The sequence below is a fragment of the Tachypleus tridentatus genome, chromosome 8, assembly GCF_004210375.1.
Source record: "Tachypleus tridentatus isolate NWPU-2018 chromosome 8, ASM421037v1, whole genome shotgun sequence".
Classification (NCBI taxonomy): Eukaryota; Metazoa; Arthropoda; class Merostomata; order Xiphosura; family Limulidae; genus Tachypleus; species Tachypleus tridentatus.
In genome coordinates this window covers 40,000,606-40,022,257 of record NC_134832.1, presented here as the reverse complement: position 1 = coordinate 40,022,257, position 21,652 = coordinate 40,000,606, and the positions used below count along the sequence as shown (strand labels likewise).

At 29.6% G+C, this 21,652-nt stretch overlaps 1 protein-coding gene across 11 annotated transcripts in view; it reads right to left on the bottom strand.

Annotated features, from left to right (window-relative positions):
• Window positions 1–435: 435 nt before the first annotated feature.
• The window catches only part of LOC143222225 (mitochondrial glutamate carrier 1-like), a 63,658-nt gene continuing 42,441 nt past the window's right edge, over window positions 436–21,652 (bottom strand). For 3 of the 11 annotated variants that reach the window (XM_076448407.1, XM_076448406.1, XM_076448398.1), the window contains 2 exons: window positions 8,292–8,387; window positions 436–4,110 (listed from right to left, as the gene is read on the bottom strand). In XM_076448407.1, the coding sequence (XP_076304522.1) occupies window positions 8,306–8,387 (82 nt within the window). In that variant the 3' untranslated portion in view covers window positions 436–4,110; window positions 8,292–8,305. Of the gene's footprint in view, window positions 4,111–8,291; window positions 8,388–15,705; window positions 20,211–21,652 lie in introns of those variants that run through there. The other 8 variants (XR_013012107.1, XR_013012108.1, XM_076448399.1 and 5 more) reach the window with 8 other exon arrangements.

The window sequence follows — 21,652 nt, the reverse complement described above, 5'->3', positions numbered from 1 at the left end:
CACCACAGGGGTCTTGACTTACACTGGTTAAAGTACACCCCTAGAAATAATAGGCAGCTCAAGATGAAAAGCTCCTACATTACTCTAGCAATTCATGATGAGATAAAAGGCTACCCTGAATGTCTTATATTCATATCTTGGTCTTCTAAACTCTGAACGTATAGTTTTGTTTTTAGTACCACTTGTGTTGCATAATTATTGTTTTACATCAAATACTAACATTTTTCATACAATATCCTTGGAAATCCTTGCCCATAGAGAAATTCTTACTCAAAACCAATTTAAAATTTTCTTCCCAATACGTGAAAACAAAAAACATTACCCAAAGCATACAAGTCATTAGAGAAATTAAGGAAAATGTGACTAAACTATAGATACAGAATTTTTTTTAAACTTATAATGTGACCACTACACCTATAAAACAAAAAAATTGTGTACAATAACAATATTTATTATACATCTATAAGAATTACATAAAAGTTTTAATCAAATACATGGACAATTACTCTATTCCATCACAATATGATTAAAAAGTTCACCTGAAAAACTTTTACCCTACCAATAACATGTAGCTTTTGAGTATGTTAACCATCTCAATTCCGAAGTTAACTCGTAGAATGTTAACATATTGTCAGCAGCCTCAAAGCTACTAGCAGCAACTTAAAATGATAAACTTATAATTTTTTATATTTTATCTGATATATTTTTAAACAAGTCACATATTCAGTAAGCTGGATAATGAATCACCTTTCTCATATACCAATCAACATTTTATTAATTTAATACAACTACTCTTTATAATGAAACACACAAAAACACATTTCAATGAAATGCCTATTTTCTACACTTGGAATAAAACTAGTATGTCTCCTGACCAATCTGCTGATTCTTAAAATTAAAGACAAAAAAAAAAAAGAGGGGGGCAGGGATAAAACTAGTGAATAAGCCAAATCAATCTCTTACCAAATTGGTGGGGGTTGGGGGAATAAAAGGTATTTAATAATGTGAATAGCTAGAAATTTTTCATTTAGAAAAAAGCATTATGTATAACTTTATACTAGTTTTTCACCTAAATGATGGGGATACTTTTTTAATATTAATTATTTGGTATTATAAATTTAAAGTGATCCAGAATATCAAAATGTTTTAAGAAATTGGGCATTATTATCATTACCATAATCCATTTAAACAAGAATGAGTTGGCACCTATATTAGACAACCATGTTTTGAAAATATTTTACTATTGTATTGATACAATTAATTACAATAGGGCTAAAATACACACACACACACACATATATATACTGCAGGTCTGTGCAGTATGGTGTTGTTAGAGTTTGTTTGATTTTCAAAAACAAAAAACTGCATCAGATAAAGAGTCATGATGCAAAATGAAGGGTTAAGTTTATCTATACGACACAAAGAGAAAAAAATATTCATTGCAAATACTACAACACCAATCAATGGCTAATAAACAGTGTTGACCACGTTTCTTTTGAAAATCATTTATGTTTAATACTATGAGGAATTCAGAACATATACCAGTGGTTATCATTGGCTGTAATTTCTTTGTTTTAAAAACAAAACTATTTTACATGGTTAAACTGTATGTGTTCTGTACTTACTAATACATACATCTAAAATGTGAATTATATTTTTTCAGTTCATTTAACACCACCCAAAAATGATGTATGAGCAATATTGTTGTAAATTATAAAAAAAATCATAACATCCAAAACTTACTAATTAGTGAACCATTAACATAAACCAAAACGTTATAAAAATATTTGTACATACATATAAGATTTACTTGCCCCATAATATTTTGAAATATTGTGTAAACACTTCAAAGATAATATGTAAAAAAAGGTTAACATTAACTTCATTTTTTAAAAACAAAATTCAACACCAATTCCTCATTTCAAGTCCAACTTCATACAAATCCTTATAACAAGAACCACAAATAAAACAATCACTAAATGTTACAACCATACACTTATAAACAATTTTAACAAATTAAAAAATTAAAATTGAAAACAAAAACTAACATCATAGGATAATCTGTCAAAAAAAGAACAAGTTTGTAAAATCTATCATTGTTTATGTTCCTACCATTACAGTATTAGTTGATTTACATTACAAAGTAATTTTAACATTTCCAGTTACAGCAAGAAAATTTTAAATCTTTGTCAAAACCCCATTAAAAATATTCTTTGGAAAACCACAATAACTCATGAGACCACACACAAAATACAATCTATAACCTTAATTGCTTTGTAAGTAGTTGTAAAAAGGATATTAACCTCAAATAACTATTTAATCATAACACAACAAGATGTTTTCCTGAGATATTTTAACAAGTCATACATCTTCAAATAATGTTCATTAAAAAAAATTGTATTCATCTTAACATGTTTTAATGACAAAATTTAAATTTACACACATTTCACAGTACTAAAGTTTTTCTACAAAATGTGACAGAAACAATTCAGCTGGTATGCCCACATAATATTGCATTAATTTTCCAATTCACAGTAATTATCTAAGCTCACAGGATCAAGATATGAGACTTACTTCAAGAAAATGTGATTTTACGTTTCTCAAAATACTTGGTTGTCTAAACCAACCACTTGCAACAGAAAATTTTCAATGGACTATTATCAATAGCCTTATATTTTGATAGTTAGAACACCCAAATGAATGAACAAACAATTAAATGCTCAATAGTTGTTGGAATGCAAGTCATCATTCAAAAGAATAGCAAACTTGTGGAATGAAGCAGTAAAACCAGTGTAGCATTACATCACATGTAAACAGATATTTAACTTACACTTTTATTCTTACCTTATTTCATAACCTTCTATGGGAATATTAAGGTTTAACTGTATATACTTTCTATTAAACATGGGATTTAGTAAACTGTTTAAATAATGTGAAAATTGGAGATACTGATGAAGAGAAGAAAATACCAAATGATGATAAATTTAAAGTGGCCTTATTTAATTGAAAAATATTACATTACCAAAAATTATCTTAACAAAGAAAATAAGTTTGTCTATTTTTGAGCAATTTATTCATCGAAAATTTACTTTATGTTCAATGGTACCTTTTAAAAATTTCATAAAGATTGACATATTTTATTTTCAGTAGCTGACAAACAGTTAAAATTTCCAGAGTTGCTCATATGCACAGTCTTATCCAAAACAGATTACATCTTCACTAAATAAACTCTACAAAACATGTACTATTAAATGTCTCACACAACATTTAAACAGCAACAACCCCTTTTTATAGTTTTTAACATTATTCACACACTTAACCAGGTGGAGTTTTGACCACATGTTCAAGATTAACTTTCAGTAATGAAAATAATTTACTGATAGTTAAAATAAGTAAGTTTATTAATATATTTTCACAGGTTCTGCTTATAATGATTAAGTATTGAAATGTTTGAACAAATTTATAATTCTACATGCCAATATTTTGCTTCTAACCAGTATAAATCAGAGTTTTAATTTTTTACCATAATAGAGACATTATTTTTGAACAAATAACAAAGGATTGAGGTCATAAAAGAGTAAACATAAAAATATGGAAATCATCTCATTACATACATAAACATCATAAACATTTTTATTTTTTCTACTTACAAGTATTGCAAAACATGAAAAACAATTCTTGGTTTCAGATTCCATATATTTTCACGTTCATATTATTATACTCTATTCTATATTTCAGAAATGTAAATATTTTAAATACAAATTTATACTTGTAAACAAAAAAATGGCAATGGGAAGTTCTATGTGCAAGTTATGTATTTTACTGTCATTTACAGACTTGTTTCTTTTCCTGGCAATGTAATACTTTAAACTGTGACAAAAAAAGTGCAAATTCATCCCTAAGTACTCTAAAAATGGGCATATGCAGAGAAGGTTATTTGGTACAAAACTTATTGCCATTCAGCTGCACTGTCATTAAGAAGAATTTAAATTCTATCTAATACCCCAGTGGGTTGTTTTCCTGGCAAGACTAAAACTTGGTGGAATGGAGGAGACACATATTTGGCCAAAATGTAGTCAACTAAATCTTCTCCTATCTTCTACATAACTACTGAAAATAGAATTACAATACCCAGATATTAGAAACAAAACACTAACTAGATATCTAATTTACATTCAAGTTAAAACATTACTTTTGTTACAAGTTACCAGCTTTGTTTCTTTTTATTAGTGATTTTATGATGAAAAGTTAAACAAACATTATTACAATAATAATAAAAAAAAGAAACAAAAACCAAACATCAACACTTGAGGTAAGAAAAGGGGTACCAACTGGCAAAAAAAAACCCACCTAAATTCTGATTTAACAGGAAATTAAAATTACAGATGTAGACAAGGTCTCAACATAGTCAGATGTGATGATACATGCAAGTCAAGTAACTCGTATTCACAGATGTGGCAGCCTTTTACAGTGATAAATATGTGAATATCTTAACATAATAAGTAATGACTGGAGAAATACATTTATAAAAAGCTGAAATAATTGCCTAAATTTCTGGCTCTATTAAACTTTCAATACAGAAAGACCTGATAATGAAGATATCACCATGGGTTGAGAAACCAAGGAAGTTTATTCTTAACAATTGCCAAGCTTTTCACTCCTACAGGAACACACACGGTAGAAACAAAATCATGGCTTAATAGGCCATGTTGCACCAACTTTGGTTTCAATACTACTGTACAAAACCACAGTTGCAACAAAGACAGCAAACTTGTAAGAACATAAGATGTTGTATAAATGTCTTTATAATGTTTAATGTTATAACTAATAATTATAACCTCAGCTATCTAATTACTGTCTAGAATTATTATATATTAAAGCTATACAACAGGCTGTCTTCTTTCCATCATGGTGAATCAAATCCTAAATTTCAGCATTGCAAGTCTGTAAAGTTACCTTTGAGGCATTATTAAATGAGGTTTATAAATCCAGTTAAGAGCTATCAACGAATCATAAATTAAGGTTTAAGAACTTCAAATTCAAGTAAACTGGTTTCAGTACAGATTACAAAAGCCCTGCAAACTGAGGACCCATACCTTTAAGCTGATAATAATACTGATGTCTGCAAGTACAAAATGTATTCAAGCAACTATTTTACAGAAAAAGCTAAAATAACTATTTGACCCAAATTCTTAAAACAACAATAAATAGCTACCTCTTAAAAGCATATGATCTAAGTATGTGCACAGATACAATCAATAACATGAAAAACTCATTGCAGTTAAATTATTAGCTTATGTGACATTAAATAAATCACCCAGTCTGCCTGCATTTATATTTTAACATGTTTATATATCATTTTCAAAAAATACAGAGTAAAATGCTTTAGTTATACATGTGCTTCAAATGATAATGGTAGTCAATATGGCCTTCTTTGTGAAGGTTTTGTAACAAAGTACATAGACAAACCTGAAACCTAAAATGCATGAACTATAAATACATCATAAAGGTGTCAGTAGGATTAGAATAAAAAGTGACATACAAAGTTGTCTCATTACAGTATTTTAAGTTCAGTTGTAAAAGCCATATTCATTGTAAACATGAAAATAAAAAAACATTTTCAAAATAATTACACAGCTTATTTTAATATCAAAATTTAACCTTCCACATTTTACAATAATATATTTCATTTTTGCTATCAGTGTACCCTCCAACGGCAATGTTAACAGACTATTATGTTTTCCTAAACTTAATGCTCTTTATGGTTCACCACCTGCTTTACTAACAAACACACATACAAACATGAGAGGCTGATTAAACTGAGTTTAAATCACTATACGGCTTTTAATCCCAGTGTTAGAGGATTTTGTGATTGCATTTATATTTTTCTCCCCTTCTCAATAAAATTATGTCTAACTATTGGGAAATAAACCACATTTGTCAAACATAAGCTCTCTGTTATTTGTGAAAGGGAAACACAACTTAAACATATCACAGGAAAAATGTGTCAATTCAAGTGTGGGCTATTCTCGAGCTTAGGGGTGGCAGAAGGCTTTATATAAGTTAGTAAAAGTTTACTTTCCTTTCACATGCATAATGGGAATGACTCTTCACTTACAACATCATTGATAAGAGTGGTAAGAATATGGTTGGGAGAGGTGACTGCAACTGCCAAATAACCTCCTGACTGACAACTGCCCTCAAGTGATTTTAGAGCACTTGATGTCTAAGACACCAACACATTGCAGCAGTACAATTAGTCTCAGGATGCAGAAAAAACAAATGTCAGGGCTTTGTTTCAATGTGACCTACACTGGTGTTGAGGGAGAAAGAAAAAGTTCAAGAGCTGACCAAGGAAAACTGGCATCAGATAAAAATGATTATGCACATCAACATTCCAATGGCTAATAGGTAAATACCTCTGTATGAATAGGAAGACTTATATACTGCTGTATCTTGTTAACTCTTACTTTTTATACTTTGAAGATTCTCATCACCTAATTAAATTAGCATCTTCAAAAGCAACAGACATAAAAAAAAATCTTGAAAGTAAAGAGTCAAGTAAATTAATTATAAAGTTGGTCAAGCACTGGATTTGAATAATCAATATTCCAACCTACTTGAGCACAAACATCTGTAGCTTGATTATCATCTTATTGAAGAGTTGCCTCATATGTAATCCAAATTAACCAACCATCTGTGCATAATGTGCCAAGCATAAACAGCTAAAATAACTTGTTAAAACATAAATAAAAAAAAGGATGGATCAAAAAGGACAGCTTTAAACAAGGAAATAAACAATGATAATACCTGAGAGTATGTTGGAAATACATGAAAGTAGATGCCCAAAAATATCAACTAATGTCAAAATTTGAAGAACATTCCCTTTAAGAATGAACAGTAATACAATAAAATTTAAGCTAAGTCAAGTCAATCATAAACTCTGGCCCTCATTTTAGAAACAATGAAGTAAAACTACATGGCTACTACAGTAGAAACTTCTTAATCTCTAAAAAACTCATGAATATCTAAAGAAGGAACAAGAGATCTCAGAAACAAACTAGAAATTAGAAATCAAGACTAATACATTCCAAATAACAGCATGAAAATACAAGGATCACAAGTGAAAAAAACAAAGTATGATGGCTTTACACCTTGGAAATTCTAAATCCCCAATCTAAACACATATTCATGATATAAATGTATGGTTATTTTACATAAAATGTCAAATGATGCCATTCCACATTGACTTTATTTTAGCTGTGAATGCCATATAATTTGCCAATGGGAAAAAAAAAAAGGCTCTAGCCAAAATCAAGCTAAAGTCACGTGTTACAATAGGAAAAAATAAATGTGGATATTTGATTACGAAATTTCAAAAGATGAAGATTATACGAGATAACAAATAATCCAGCATTTAAATGATCACAATAATTTTACTTATGATAATGATCTTAGGCTTCAAAGACATAACTGAGTTACAAAATGAGGAAATATAAGATAGATAAATAATATAATAAAATCAAATAGGGGATATCACAGATAAAATTTCTCCTGACAGTTGCAGGAAAATAATGCATCTTTATTATAAAAGAAAAATTATTTATTGAGTGATGCTTGTAAATCTTCGTTCAAAGAAAAAGAGGGAGAGAACCACACAAAAGACAGAAAAACAATAAAACTGCAAACAGGAATAGTCAAAAGAACTTAACAGCTATACCAGAGTCTAGGAACTTAGTTCTCTCAGATTTAAATAGAATCAGATAGTAGAACATACAATATCCAGTTCACTAACCTTCAAAGGAATATGACTACTGACATCAAAATAAATGGAAGAATAAAAATGAAAATACTCTGTTACATCATGGAGGAAATAGATGTGAAGTAAAATAGGAAAATTCAACCTGACACAGAAGTATAAAAATGTATATGCTTGTATGTATACATATCATTGATGGTTGTAAAAGTAAATTTAAAACAAAATCAATAAAGCAGAATCAGTTTGGTCAGTATACACTAAGGAAAAAAGGATGACTTCAAATATAAAGACATAATGCCACAGGAAGAAGCAAGATCAACATGTCAAACTCTTAGCTGTATATCAAAACAGATTTGAAGTAGCATGTTGCATTTAGCAGTTCAAACACAGAAAATGAAATAGAAAAACACAACAAAACAATTGAAAAATAAATTTTTTACAGCAAATAAATTTTAACTAAGAGAACTTAGAGTACACAAGTTAAATACATATTAAATAAAGAAACATGTTATCAAATCATATAGATATATACCTGATAGTTTGGTATCACATTTCTGTTAGGTCTTGTTTCCACTTGCAAGACATTAATTCAGTACTACCACAGAAAAAAAACAACAGACAGAGAGCACTGTTTAAATAGGAAGAAAAAATAGTCCAAAAAATATACAAACATCATTAAAAAACACAAAACAGGCTATGAATATACAAAATTTGACTTCAACTTCCTACTTTAAATGGTTAGATTTTTATAAAGCAGTTGAATTGAGTTTTCTTTTACTACATTCTTCACAAACTTTAATCAAGACATTATTAGCAGAAATAAATATGTTCTATAGACTAAACCACTAAACTGAATCAAGAGTAATTCAAATTCCAAATTAATTAAATTGTAAAGGTATACTGGTTCATCAATCACATAATTTTGGTCTAATCCTATCCTCTAAATTTGAAATAAAAATATTTTAAATTAAACTTTGTGTTTTTGGTAGAAAATTTAACCATTGAAATCTCTGTTGTGTGTCTAGCTGCAATAACCAAACTTCAAGATCATTACATCACACTACTATCTTTGATTTTCATTAACCCTATCTATATCAACAAATAATTTAATAATACAAACAAACAGTCATTTCAATGCCACTGAAGCAAAATTTCAGATAACCTGTTAAATTTATCTTTATTTCAATTATTACAAACTATTTGCTACAGTTACCCAAGTTTCTCCTTACACTTCTTAAAAAAAATAATCATGATCCGTGATGATGATAAAACCCACTTGTAGAGAAAAATATATACGTAAAAACAGCTGGAATGGGTAAAAAAAAAGCTCTATGTAGAGGAGTGAACAACCTTGTGAACCTGACGATGAGCAAAGAAGGTCGAAACGTTGTTCGCTCCTACCCATACCAGCCGTTTTTACATATATAAAATAACTCGTATTTAATGACCTAAAATTCTTTAGTGAATATCTGAAGGTGTAAATTGCTTAATTTGTTAATTTGGCAAAATGCAAATTTATTTAAACCTCAATTATTATTTGCGCAATAAGTCACATACCATAAATTTATAAGAATATCTCATTAGGGTATGTCACATTTATTAAATATAGCAAAGTCAAACTAATGAGTTCACATTATTCAACACTGCATTTTATACCCTCACACTTTAGTCTATTCAGACTACAATTTAACTGCTGAAAAGAGAAATACAATTACTTTTCCATCTGATCACTATTGCAGCACACAAAAAAATTGATTTTTTTAAGAATAATAGATTTAAATGTTTATATCAGCATTCATGTTCCTAACAATTTCATATCCAATATCATCATTTACTAAGTCATTCTGCTCTTCCTTGCAAAATCATTGTGGTTTTCATTCATATTTCATTACATTCTACATATATATTAATACACTGCTAAGACTCCTTTTGTTGCATTTTTTAAAATTTAACTGATAAACACCTGAAAGATAATACTAATACTTTTTATATTCAAAATAAAGGTGTCATCACAAGTTTGGTTTGTTAGTTATTAATCAAGAAGCTACACAAATTGTTATTTTTGCTATGTTTACCACAATTTAGCATTAAAAATCCTCAGATTTACTGCTAAACTACCAAGAAACATCACCATAAGATTTAAATAGTTTCACTCGGACAAATATGAACCAATTAAATGCAACAGAAAACCTAAATACTTTTTTATCACAAACTTAATTTATAAAAGTGTGTGTGTAATGTTTTATCAGTGATTTAGCTGATCAAGAAAACTGTTTGCAACAAACACTGATTGTGTCAATAAAAACAAAATGACCTTTTCAGGTGGATGAGTTTTTTCCATAAATGAACATATGCAAGAACAATTGTGCAAAATTTTGTACATACATGTTCTACCAATATAGAGACACTTGTAAATAGTTAAATAAATATACAATGTTGGCAAGCTCTATATCAAGAAAACTGTTACTAAAGGCCACTAAAGATATATAAGTAATTCAAAGCACAGGATTAGAATATTACAAGTTTTTATGAGTATGACAGAAATCAACACAGAATTTCAACAATTCAGAGTAATTTGTGGGCTATGCAAATATTTTAGCATTCAAAACAATAATTTTGACAATGTGAAAAATTTTAGAAGGCCTCATAAAACTTCCATAATTATAAGATAAAAATAAAGCCTAGTCAGAGTTGTGGTTAAATATAGATAAACACATTTTAATTCAACTACAAAAAATAAACTATTACAAATTTAACAAATCAAGGAAATAGAAATTAGTTTTTATAATTTAACAATTCATATTTCTTCATCAATTATCTGTTTTCTTCTTCTCACATATTCAATTATAGATTCAGAACAAGTTCCATAGTTTTTCTTTTTTTTAATAATAAGCTTGTTTCTAGGTGTTACAGAGTAAATACTCAACTACATGTGCTATTTTGCTAAGATAGAAAGAAAAAAAATGTTAAGGTGCCTATTTATTTAAACACATACATACAAAAAATACTGAGTATATTATTTGAAAATTATTTCAGAGCTTCATCACACCAGGCTCTGCAGTTTTATTTCCACTGCCAAAGATTCTGTTGTCAGAATGTTTGTGTCAAAAACATATCACTCCTTGTATGCTCTTCATAATCCATCCAAAGTATGTGGGCATAAGTTTCTCAGTACCCAATTTATCAGTCTGTTTTCATAAAATTACATAGGTTCTACAGATGACAAATTGATCAATAAGCGTTCGTAAGAATTGTAATGAATACTAATTTATTCTCCAGTTGTTTGGAGTATACAACAATTGAACAGACATATCATGGGAATAACTCATGTACATGTGGCTTGTTTTGTTTTTCAAGAATGGAGATCATATTTGATTACGTTTCATGCTGTTGCCTTGAACATGTGGGTGGCTTTTCCCACTGAATTTTGTGGATTCTTAACCTGTTACAACATGCCACAGTTTACTTACCATGTCTTAGGAACAATTTGCTACAGATTTCTTTCTGGATGGTTTAAATTCCCTACATCAACTCATATTCCATTACTTCTCAATACCATTCAGAACAGAAAATATCCTCCTTTGGAAATTCTAAATCCCTGATCTGAACACATCTTTAAAATATGAATGTTGGGATAGTTTGTCTCAGAAAGGACTTTTACCTGTCCTCATCATCCCAAACAATGGGTTTGTTTGTAGTTAACCACAAAGCTACACGACAGGTTATCCGAGCTCTACCCACCAGCTTTGTAAGTCCAAAGACATACTGCTGGTCCAGTGGGGGTGGAGCAAACAATGTCAAAATTTTGATTAGATACATACTGTTCCATTACAACTTTATATTGCCTGTGGATATCATGTGACTTATTAATTTGATTATTTAAAACTGTTTTAATATAACACACTCAAGCCTTTGTAAATCATAGTGGATATAATTATGGAAATGCACAAAAAATACACATACAAGTCACCAACAATGAGTAACTGTACAACTGAAAACAATTTAGATAAGCTGTCTGATTTCCATAAAATCTGTTTAGATTATATACAAGTCCATATAGCCTTAATGATATTCACATGGTATTTATGCAGACTAGGCCATGTCTATCTGTTCTATTTTTAATTCCAGATATTGTTTCAACTCATCTGTTGCATACTTGGGATCTCTATTTTTCTGAAAGATAAATCCCTGCCAAATAGGTCTTGTTTCTGAAGGAATATAATAAGTAAAAATTGACTTGTACCTGTCAGCAATGCAAACTTCCAATACCACTGGCTGAAATACATTCCACACTGTATTGGTCCCAGAGATTGCTTCACATGGTATAAATGAAAACTCCTTTACAGTTTTATATGTGTGTTTCCTTAAAGCAAAGACACACTTTGTTATCTGCTGAGCCCACCAAGGGGAAATGAACCCCTGATTTTAGCATTATAAATTTTTAGTTTTATTCATTCCATTCTTTGTAGTCTGATGCATATTGCAACCTTTGATTCAGTTATATCTCTTATGTAGTAATTTTTCAACAATTATGTATCAAATAAGGCAAGTTTGTATTAATATGTACCTTAATGTTCTTGCAATTAGATCACTTAAAAGATCTCTATTGTATTATCATTGACTATCTAAAGAGAAACTTAGAAATCAGGCTCTTCACAAATGATGTTAATTTCAGCTCTGACTGCTTCTAATCTCAATAACACTACTTTCATACACCCCTTTCACAGTTTCTCCAGAGCTACTATGAAACACAAAATTTTTGTCTCATCTTTCACATTTACCAGCCCAAGCCTTAAGTTCCATGTGTTTGTCAACCTACATTTCCATCCAGTGAACTATAAATGATTCACCACACTACTGCTAGAAATATCATGACTGCCTGTACCATTATGCTTCTATGGCACTGTCTAACATGATGACAGCGAGTCATGATGTAATCTATCACCACATAAACATATCCTAGTGCAGTTCATTTTCATATAATTAAGGGGAAGCAATCTTGTAGCATTTGCATTTATACTATTTTCATAATTATTTAAAATAGTGGATGTTATATAATTGATCCAACTAAATGTTATGTCATAAGATTAAACCATCTGAATATGAAACTTTATACTTTAAAAGGAAGTTTCGAGACTTTTCAATATTCCCTTGCTCTACAATCATGAGGATGATATAAAATTACAGTAGTATAGTATTATTAGTTCATCATGGCTTATTATAAAGTAAATAAAATATTACTACTGGTACTAACATTTATTGTAGCTTAGTTTTCTCATTGAACAAAATTACAACTTTCAGACCAACTTTAGATGAATCAATAAAAACGCTCCATTTTTGAGGATGATGTTCAGTGCTTAATTCTTCCATTAGTACATCAATATTTGTACAGAAACACAAAGTATCTTGCATGCTGTAGTGAGAAGAAATACTTTTATAGTGACTTTGGTATATCAAAACTCGCTTCCTAGAGCTAATAAATTCCACTGCTGAAAATGAGAGTTATGAAGTTCCCCATGCAGCTTTTACAGAGACAAGTCACAAATTAGATTCTTCAGCTCTTCTTGTGTGATCAGATGAGGCAGTTTATCAGTGATGTCGAGAAAACCTACTTGTAGAGAAATATATATATAAAAACGGCTCGTTATGGTTGAGAAAATTTTTTACATAGAGGAGTGAACAACGTTTTGACCTTCTTTGGTCATCGTCAGGTTCACAAAGAAAGAAAGAGGTAACTGACCAGAAGCTGACCACATGTTTGAAAGGGGTTGTGTAACTGAGTGTTGGAATGTAGAGGGCGGGCTTAGATTTTGAATATATAATTTTGTATTATTTATATTTATTATTATTATTTATATTATTTTTTAATATAGGTATAAAGTTGTTCCTTTGTATTGGTTTATTTTGGGCTTAAGTTGTTGTATAAGTAAGGCTTCTTTAATTTTGCATTTGTTTATGTTTGTTTCTTTATTTAGTATTTGAGTGTTTTCTATGGTTATGTTGTGTTTATTTGACTTGCAGTGTTCAAAAACGTGTGAAGGTGACTTTTTATGTTCTTTAAATCTGGTTTCCATTTTTCTACTTGTTTCTCCAATATAGAAGTCATGGCAGTTATCACATTGTATTTTATAAATAATGTTGGTGTGGTGTTTGTCAGTGTAGTTTTTACATAACATAGACCTCAGTTTTGTACCTGGTTTTTGAATAAATTTGGTATTAACTGGAATGTCATATTGTGTTACTAGTTTTTACCAAATGTTGGTTATTTTTCTGCTGATGTCGAGAATATACGGTATGCAGCATTATACGGTTTCGTGCTTTTTTGATTCGTGAGATATATTTACTTTTGTTGGTTGATTTTCCTTTCTGTCTAGGTGTGTGCGTATAATGTTTCCTACGGTTCTATATTGGAGAAACAAGTAGAAAAATGGAAACCAGATTTAAAGAACATAAAAAGTCACCTTCATACGTTTTTGAACATTGCAAGTCAAATAAACACAACATAACCATAGAAAACACTCAAATACTAAATAAAGAAACAAACAAACAAATGCAAAATTAAAGAAGCCTTACTTATACAACAACTTAAACCCAAAATAAACCAATACAATGGAACACCTTTATACCTATATTAAAAAATAATATAAATAATAATAATAAATATAAATAATACAAAATTATATATTCAAAATCTAAGCCCGCCCTCTACATTCCAACACTCAGTTACACAACCCCTTTCAAACATGTGGTCAGCTTCCGGTCAGTTACCTCTTTCTTTCTTTCTTTGTGAACCTGACAATGACCGAAGAAGGTCAAAACGTTGTTCACTCTATGTAAAAAAATTTCTCAACCCAAACGAGGCAGTTTATGTTGAGGTGCTAAAGGAATAGAATTAACAGATGAAGAAGATGCTTCACTGTCATCTGCACAGGATAACTTCTGTTTTTGAATTTGCTGAAGGGCATGGTTCTGGAAGACCACCACCATAAGTATTACTTTCATTACAGATGCAATATCTGAATATTTAAAGAATTATTTGGTTTTGTCTAAATATCCAAAAACATTAGTCATGCAAAAATAACAGTCAATTTCTGGGCTTGAACAATATCATTAGAACTGCAAAAGGCATTCTCACTCTTTTCTTGTTCAGCCACCAAGTCAATCTGATGTACAAACTGTACAACATACATAAGGAGTGTGATGTTTTTCTTGGTTCCCAATTTTACACTGAAAATAGTAGTAGTAAGCTACCTTTACCTTGTGCCTAATATCTTCTTTTGTAAAACAAAGATATTTTCAAAACACATGGCAGAAACTGTTTTGGTGACTTTTGCATGGGTGAAAGACCACATCATTGAGTTTGTTTACTTTATGTTGAATGTAGCACTGTTTAAAATTAGATGTTTGTAATATCAAAATACAAAGTCTATAGTTTCATACGAATTAGGAACTTAAATTACTAATATTATAAAACTAGAATATAAAACCCTCATCTTTTTATTTTGCTCAGATATTGCTTATGTACTGAATCAAACACATTTTTGGAAGTGGTCCCTTACATACTCTTACATAAAATTATTACATATATTATTCTGATACATTTAGAATGTCTCTAGAATAGTTTTCTCTGCAATTTTAATCTGTGAAAAGGCTACCATGTTCTTTTGATCCAAGTTTTGAAGTAGGTACGTTGTGTCTTTGGTCTGCTCAAAGTTTCAAATTAGTCACTAGGCTTAATAAATTATAGTGGTGTCGGTGTAGTCATATATAGTTTTTTGGTTATTCCGAAATATTTATATATTTTTAATATTTATCTATTTTTTTGTATATATTTATATATACAAAACTTTAAAAGAATTGTGTTTGATATCCTCCATGTGCAAAATTTTAAAAGTCTTAGCAACCTACGTCCAGCAACAACTAAGTACAAAAGTCACAGAGAACTGTTTGCTTTACTTCTTGATTTATTGTTCTGTATTTAAGGAAAATAAGTTTAATAATTTATTTTTAAATTGTAATAATCTATATACATACATACAATGCATAATAATTGAAATGTGACCATATGTTACAAAATACTAGTCCACAAAAACACAACCAAGGCAGGGAAGACTAAAGGTCAGTTTTCCTTCTTGATGATGAGAAACCCACTTGAAATAAAAATGTATCCCAGAACAGCTGCTATGGGTATTAACACTTACTTACAAGGAGAAAACAATGTTTCAACCTTCCAGGTTCTTGACCTGAAGATGACCTAAGAAAGTTGAAATGTTGTTCTCTCCTTATCAGTAAATGTGTTAATACACATACAAGCTGTTTTGAGATAAAAAGGTCAGTTTTATCTTACTGGATACATGAGAGCACATGCATCAATGCAAGTTATGCAATGTTAGCTAGGCATGACTGGAAGGTCAATATAATAAAAAATAATAAATCTGTATGTAAATATATAGCATTATAAAACCTAAGCTACTTAGACTAAACATTAGTATTTTCTTGTTATAATGAATAATTGCATAATCATTCTAGCATGAAAAAAGCATAATTTATATTTTCTAATTTTTTTATGGTGATTACAAGGTTGGTTAAGTGACAGACCCAATATAGAGTAGAGAAAATAACAAAGTATTACTGAACACAAAAGCTTGAGATGCATTTAGGAAGTTCTAGAGATTATGCAAATAATTTGAGATTTTTGGGGCAAAGAATAGTTTTTAATCATAACATGAAATCACTTCACACTCAGACTAGTAACAAAACAGACTATTTTCACAAACAAATCTTTGTTAAACATATTTAATTAAGAAATATGATTTTTTGTATAGATGCACATACTGTATAAAAAGTTATAGTGCTAATACGTGATCGTGTACAAATGTGGAGAGGAACTCGTGTATTATACTCAGCCCATAACAAAAGGTTAAATTGTCCAAGTAAACTTAATCTCACAACATAAATCTATTCTACTGAGATAAATACACGGTATTTCATGTAGCACTAATAAAATATTGGCATATTATAACTCAAAATCAAGAGGTGATAAATACTTCTGACTACATTTTTTAAATCAACACCATCAAAATACCCTTAAACACTTCAGTTTTCTTCAACAACAAATTTTTTGTTGTTCAATGTAATCAAAACCTTTAACAATCACAGTACAAGATTTTTGTTGAATAATAAAAGACAAAATTGGAAAAACACAAATTTGAAAGTGCACAATTTCAATAGTTCTATAAAAAATTTGAATAAGACAATTTTAAGTCGCAACTAAACCTCCAGTTATCCCCTTTAAAAACATGAAGCAAGTATTTTATTTTGCATACAATTTCATGAGTAAACTCAAAAAGAAAATAAAGTACTAAACAGAAAACTTTCAAAGCTATTACAATAATGTAATCCTTTCCATTTTCCAAGAAAATCACTCTGGTTTAACTCTTTTGCAACAGGTTCATGAAATTACCTTACAATTTAAGTAGCTTGTATCCATGAAGATAAACATACTGTATGTAAAAGTATTTAATGTATCTTCACAAAACTTGGCAAGATTTTAGAAAATATTACAAATCTTTAGAAAAAAACATCAAAATTCTTGATGACGAAAAACTCGCTTGAATTAAAAATGTATCTCATGACAGCTGGTATGGGTATTAACACTTTCACTAATTAAGCAGAAAACATTTAGACTTTCCTCAGTCTTCTTCAGTTTAACAAACCACCAGAATTTTTAATTAAGTATTTTAATTAAAACCTTTTTCATAAATATAAAGTCAAAATATTGACTGCTCTAAGTGTAAAGTGATTTTAATGTTAAAATTATAAACCTTTTTACACTTGAAAATTCTCAGCTCTCATTGTATTTCCAAAACCTTCTAAATAAATTTCAAATGTTTTTTTTAATACAATTTTATATTTTATCTGCTATTTTCTCTACTCTAACTCTATACAAGGTTACATCATAATATGTCATTTGACAGATTAAAACCTCAACTTTTGATTGGTTATAAATAATATGGTATTAAATATAAGAGAACTGCTGGTAATTTCTGAAACAGAGGATATAACAAGAAGTATCTAATTTTCCATTTTATGGCTTTATAATCAAATTACTGACAACTATAAGAATTATGCTTTGCATGAGTGATAACATCATACCAAGTAATATACATTTTACATTTCTCAGAACAGTGGTAAATAAAGTAGAGAAGAAGAGATACCTAGAGAGCAAATGTGACAATTCTCACACTATAAAAAATTCATTTTTTTAAATATTACCTAATAAAAAGAACTTAAATCATCTAATGTATTAAAACTCCAATTATTAGCTATGTTTTAATACAAGTTTATTCACATACCATGAAAACAAAGCAGTTTAATTAAATTTTGAATGTAACTCGGTTAAACCTTGCAACATGTGTGAAAAAAAAGATACCCACAGCAAAAGCATTAATTAAATACTGCAGCAAAAGCAATGTCCTATAACTGTTATAATTTTTCAGGCTTTAAACTACATGATAAGTCTTTAAAAATTCAGCAAACTCATTAATGTGATTCTCTTAAAAAAAATTGAAATTGAATGATAAAATAATGTTCCAAGCAGAAAACAATGTAATACAAATGTTATTTGACAGATTAAGATTTTGCCTTTCTATTGTTTATAACTAATATAGTATAAAACATCAAGAAGAAATAGTGGCAATTTGTGAAAGACAGTATATGAAAGGTGGGAATAGCAATAGATCTTCCAATTTATGATTCCATCAACAAATTTGGAGACTAAACATTATGTTGTGCTTTAGTAACATCAATATTATAATGAGTACTTTACATTAAATTTCAGACTTTTTGGAAGGGTGGTCAGTAAGTGGATAAGAGGGAAGACTTGCACAGAATACTAGGGGAGAGTGAAAATGTTTAAAAATATTTCTTTACAACATTATGAACTAAAGCTCACAAAATTAAAATATGATTTATTAACTACATTTTGATGCCAAGTTTATTAATATACCTTGATAACACAGTAACTAAATGCTAAATGTAACTTTGTAAAAGGTTGTGACATGCAGTCATTGATTGACCTAATCTGTTGCAAAATGGTTAATATTTAGAAGGCAATATAATAACGTGCAAAGATGTTATTCTTGGCTGCAACAATCGTATATGTATGAGATCCTTAACAAAAGTTAACATTTTCCTTGTATTAACACATATTTCCAATAGATATCTTTTAAATGCACAAGAGCTTCATTTCTTGTATTTGGAAGATGGCTGGTATGGAAATTAACACTTCAAAATAAAGTACAGAGCAATGTTTCAACCTTTTTTGGTCATCTTCAGGTTAACTAAGCATATCAATATAATGTTGTTCTGTATTTTATTTTAATACCCATACCAGTCATCCTGAAAATAAATTTTTACTTCATATGGGTTCCTCATCATCATAAGGTTACATTCCTTGATTCTCACAACTACCTATGCATATCACTAGTCTTAGCTATCTTACTTCCAAAACATGTTTAACATGAATGAACTGCATTAATGCACATCATCATCATGCAATGACAGCCCTACAACAAAAGAAAGATGACAACCTTCTTTTGCTTGGCATTGCCTAGAATGGTTATAATCAGGTTTATCTGGTTTAGTGCTAGTGTTTCATATAACCAGGAAAAAAAGTGAGAAAGATTTATTGATCACTTGACAGTATAACTTCAAGTATTACTAAATTTTATTTTGTACTGTGATAGTGATGATGGTCCTGTGTCTATAATGGCTACTAAAGAGTCATTTGTTTGTGGAGGACATAACAGCCATTTTTCAGTGTGTTGAAGTACTTTCGTGCACACTGGGCCCCTTCTTTCCATTCATTTGGTTGACGTCCCTTCTCTCCAATTTGAACACAATCAGAATGTCAATGATTTTCACAAACTGTTTCCCCAACCAGAGTTTGCTCTTGGGATAAATTTAGCTGTAAAGAAAATTACTAACCTCTTCCTTGAATATGATCTCACATGTTTCTTTCTCTTTTCCACGTGTTTTGATTCCTCCCATGGTTTACTACACAAAATCCATACTCAAGATTACTTCATCTTCCCTTTTTCTCCCGACATTAGAACCTGTGACTCATTTCTTGAACACTTGTATACCCAATTTTGTCTTACCTTACAGTCCCTCTTTATTTCCATTTCTTAATTCCCAGTATTTGAGATCTTTTTTGCTTGGGGAGCAATTCCCTTAACTCCTATTTCTCTTCCTAATACTTCACTTTCATGTCTTCCTCTCTTTCTTATCACTTCATCACTCTCAAGAAGGGTTTTCTGAAGAGGTTAATATGCTTTTTTTCATCAGAGGTATCATCTTGGAAGTCAATCTTTTCCATGTCAGCACTCGTTAATTCATATAAAAAACCCTCACTATCACTTCACATAAGATCAGTAGTTGAAAAAAAAACCTTTATCAAAAAAACATGATGTATTAGAGTGAATAACTGTCTTTCTGTCACAAAGTTTCAGTATTTGTTTTTAACATGCACATTGCCTAACCTACAAGTTTAGTTTTCCAAAAAATTAGGGGAGTGGGGATCCCTCATCAGAAAAATTTTTTAACTCTGATATTTTTCTAAAAAGCCTGATGAAAAATATACGAATCTCTAAGACTAGAAGGAGAAATAGAAAGTTAAGAAGACAGTTTCCTCAATTAACTGGGGAGAAAAAGAATTAGGGTATCTTGTACACCTATAAATACAGTAACATGATATATGTGCATTCATTTGTTTACCTCACAGAATGAAAATATCTATTTTATATTATTTTTAAAAGTTTGCAAAGCTACAAAATTAAAAATCATCTAACTTTTGAAGCATGAACAAAATTGTTGAATCAAATAAATATAAAATGATTTTATATTAAAAGATTTTGTTAAAATTTTATGTTATGCTAAATTTAAGAAACATGAAACAATACACAAAGAGCTTTTCAGTGAAATTTGGAAAACAAATTTTCTTACAATAAAGTTACATAATGTCAGTTTACTCTTACCTCTTTCCATTAGCTTACTAGAAATAAAACCAAAAAGAGCTAGCTGTAAGTCTCATGAAAAAACAACAACTAAGTTTTGTGAAGAAGCTATTGCAGTAAATACCTCTTTTAATACCTATATAACTAACTACAGCACACAAACAGTTCCAGTAATAAGACCCAGTATGTTGTGTGATAAATCTATTTACAATGAACTCAGTACTTCATTTGTAACATAGATATGTTCTATAATGTACTCTATTGCCCAATTTCTACCACAAAAACATTTTATAGCATATCTCCATAGTGAGTAACTAACTTTTGAGAAAAAAAAATTCTGTAAAGCAATTCCTGTCAATTACCATGTGGCACATGCACTTTCCATAATGTACTCCTGTGTCTATTAGAATAAATATGAACTATGACATATCATTATTACACTACAAGACAAGATTTTTAAGTACCCAATGTCAAACATGAAAGTTTAAAGTAAAACAGCAACTGTACAAAATATCTTGTTTTGATTTTATGAGCTGCTGTGGCTACAAAAAATTTTAATCTTTTGATATAATCAGGATATTTTACTTCTTTATTTATTCATATTATTGTTTTATTTTTTATATAGATACCTCATTTTTTATTATTTTCTAATTAACTAACATGCATACACATTTTTGTGACCACTCAATTTTTTCTTCAGTAATTGCATATTTTTTAATATGTGATGAGAATCGCAATTAAATTAGTGAAAGTATAAAATTATGGTACTGGATGTTCCTACTTCACTGCAGATAACTAACACATTAGTGATTACTACCTATGAATCTCTTTTAACTGTTAACTAAATGTTAGAGACTTTTGAATGAAAATATATTTG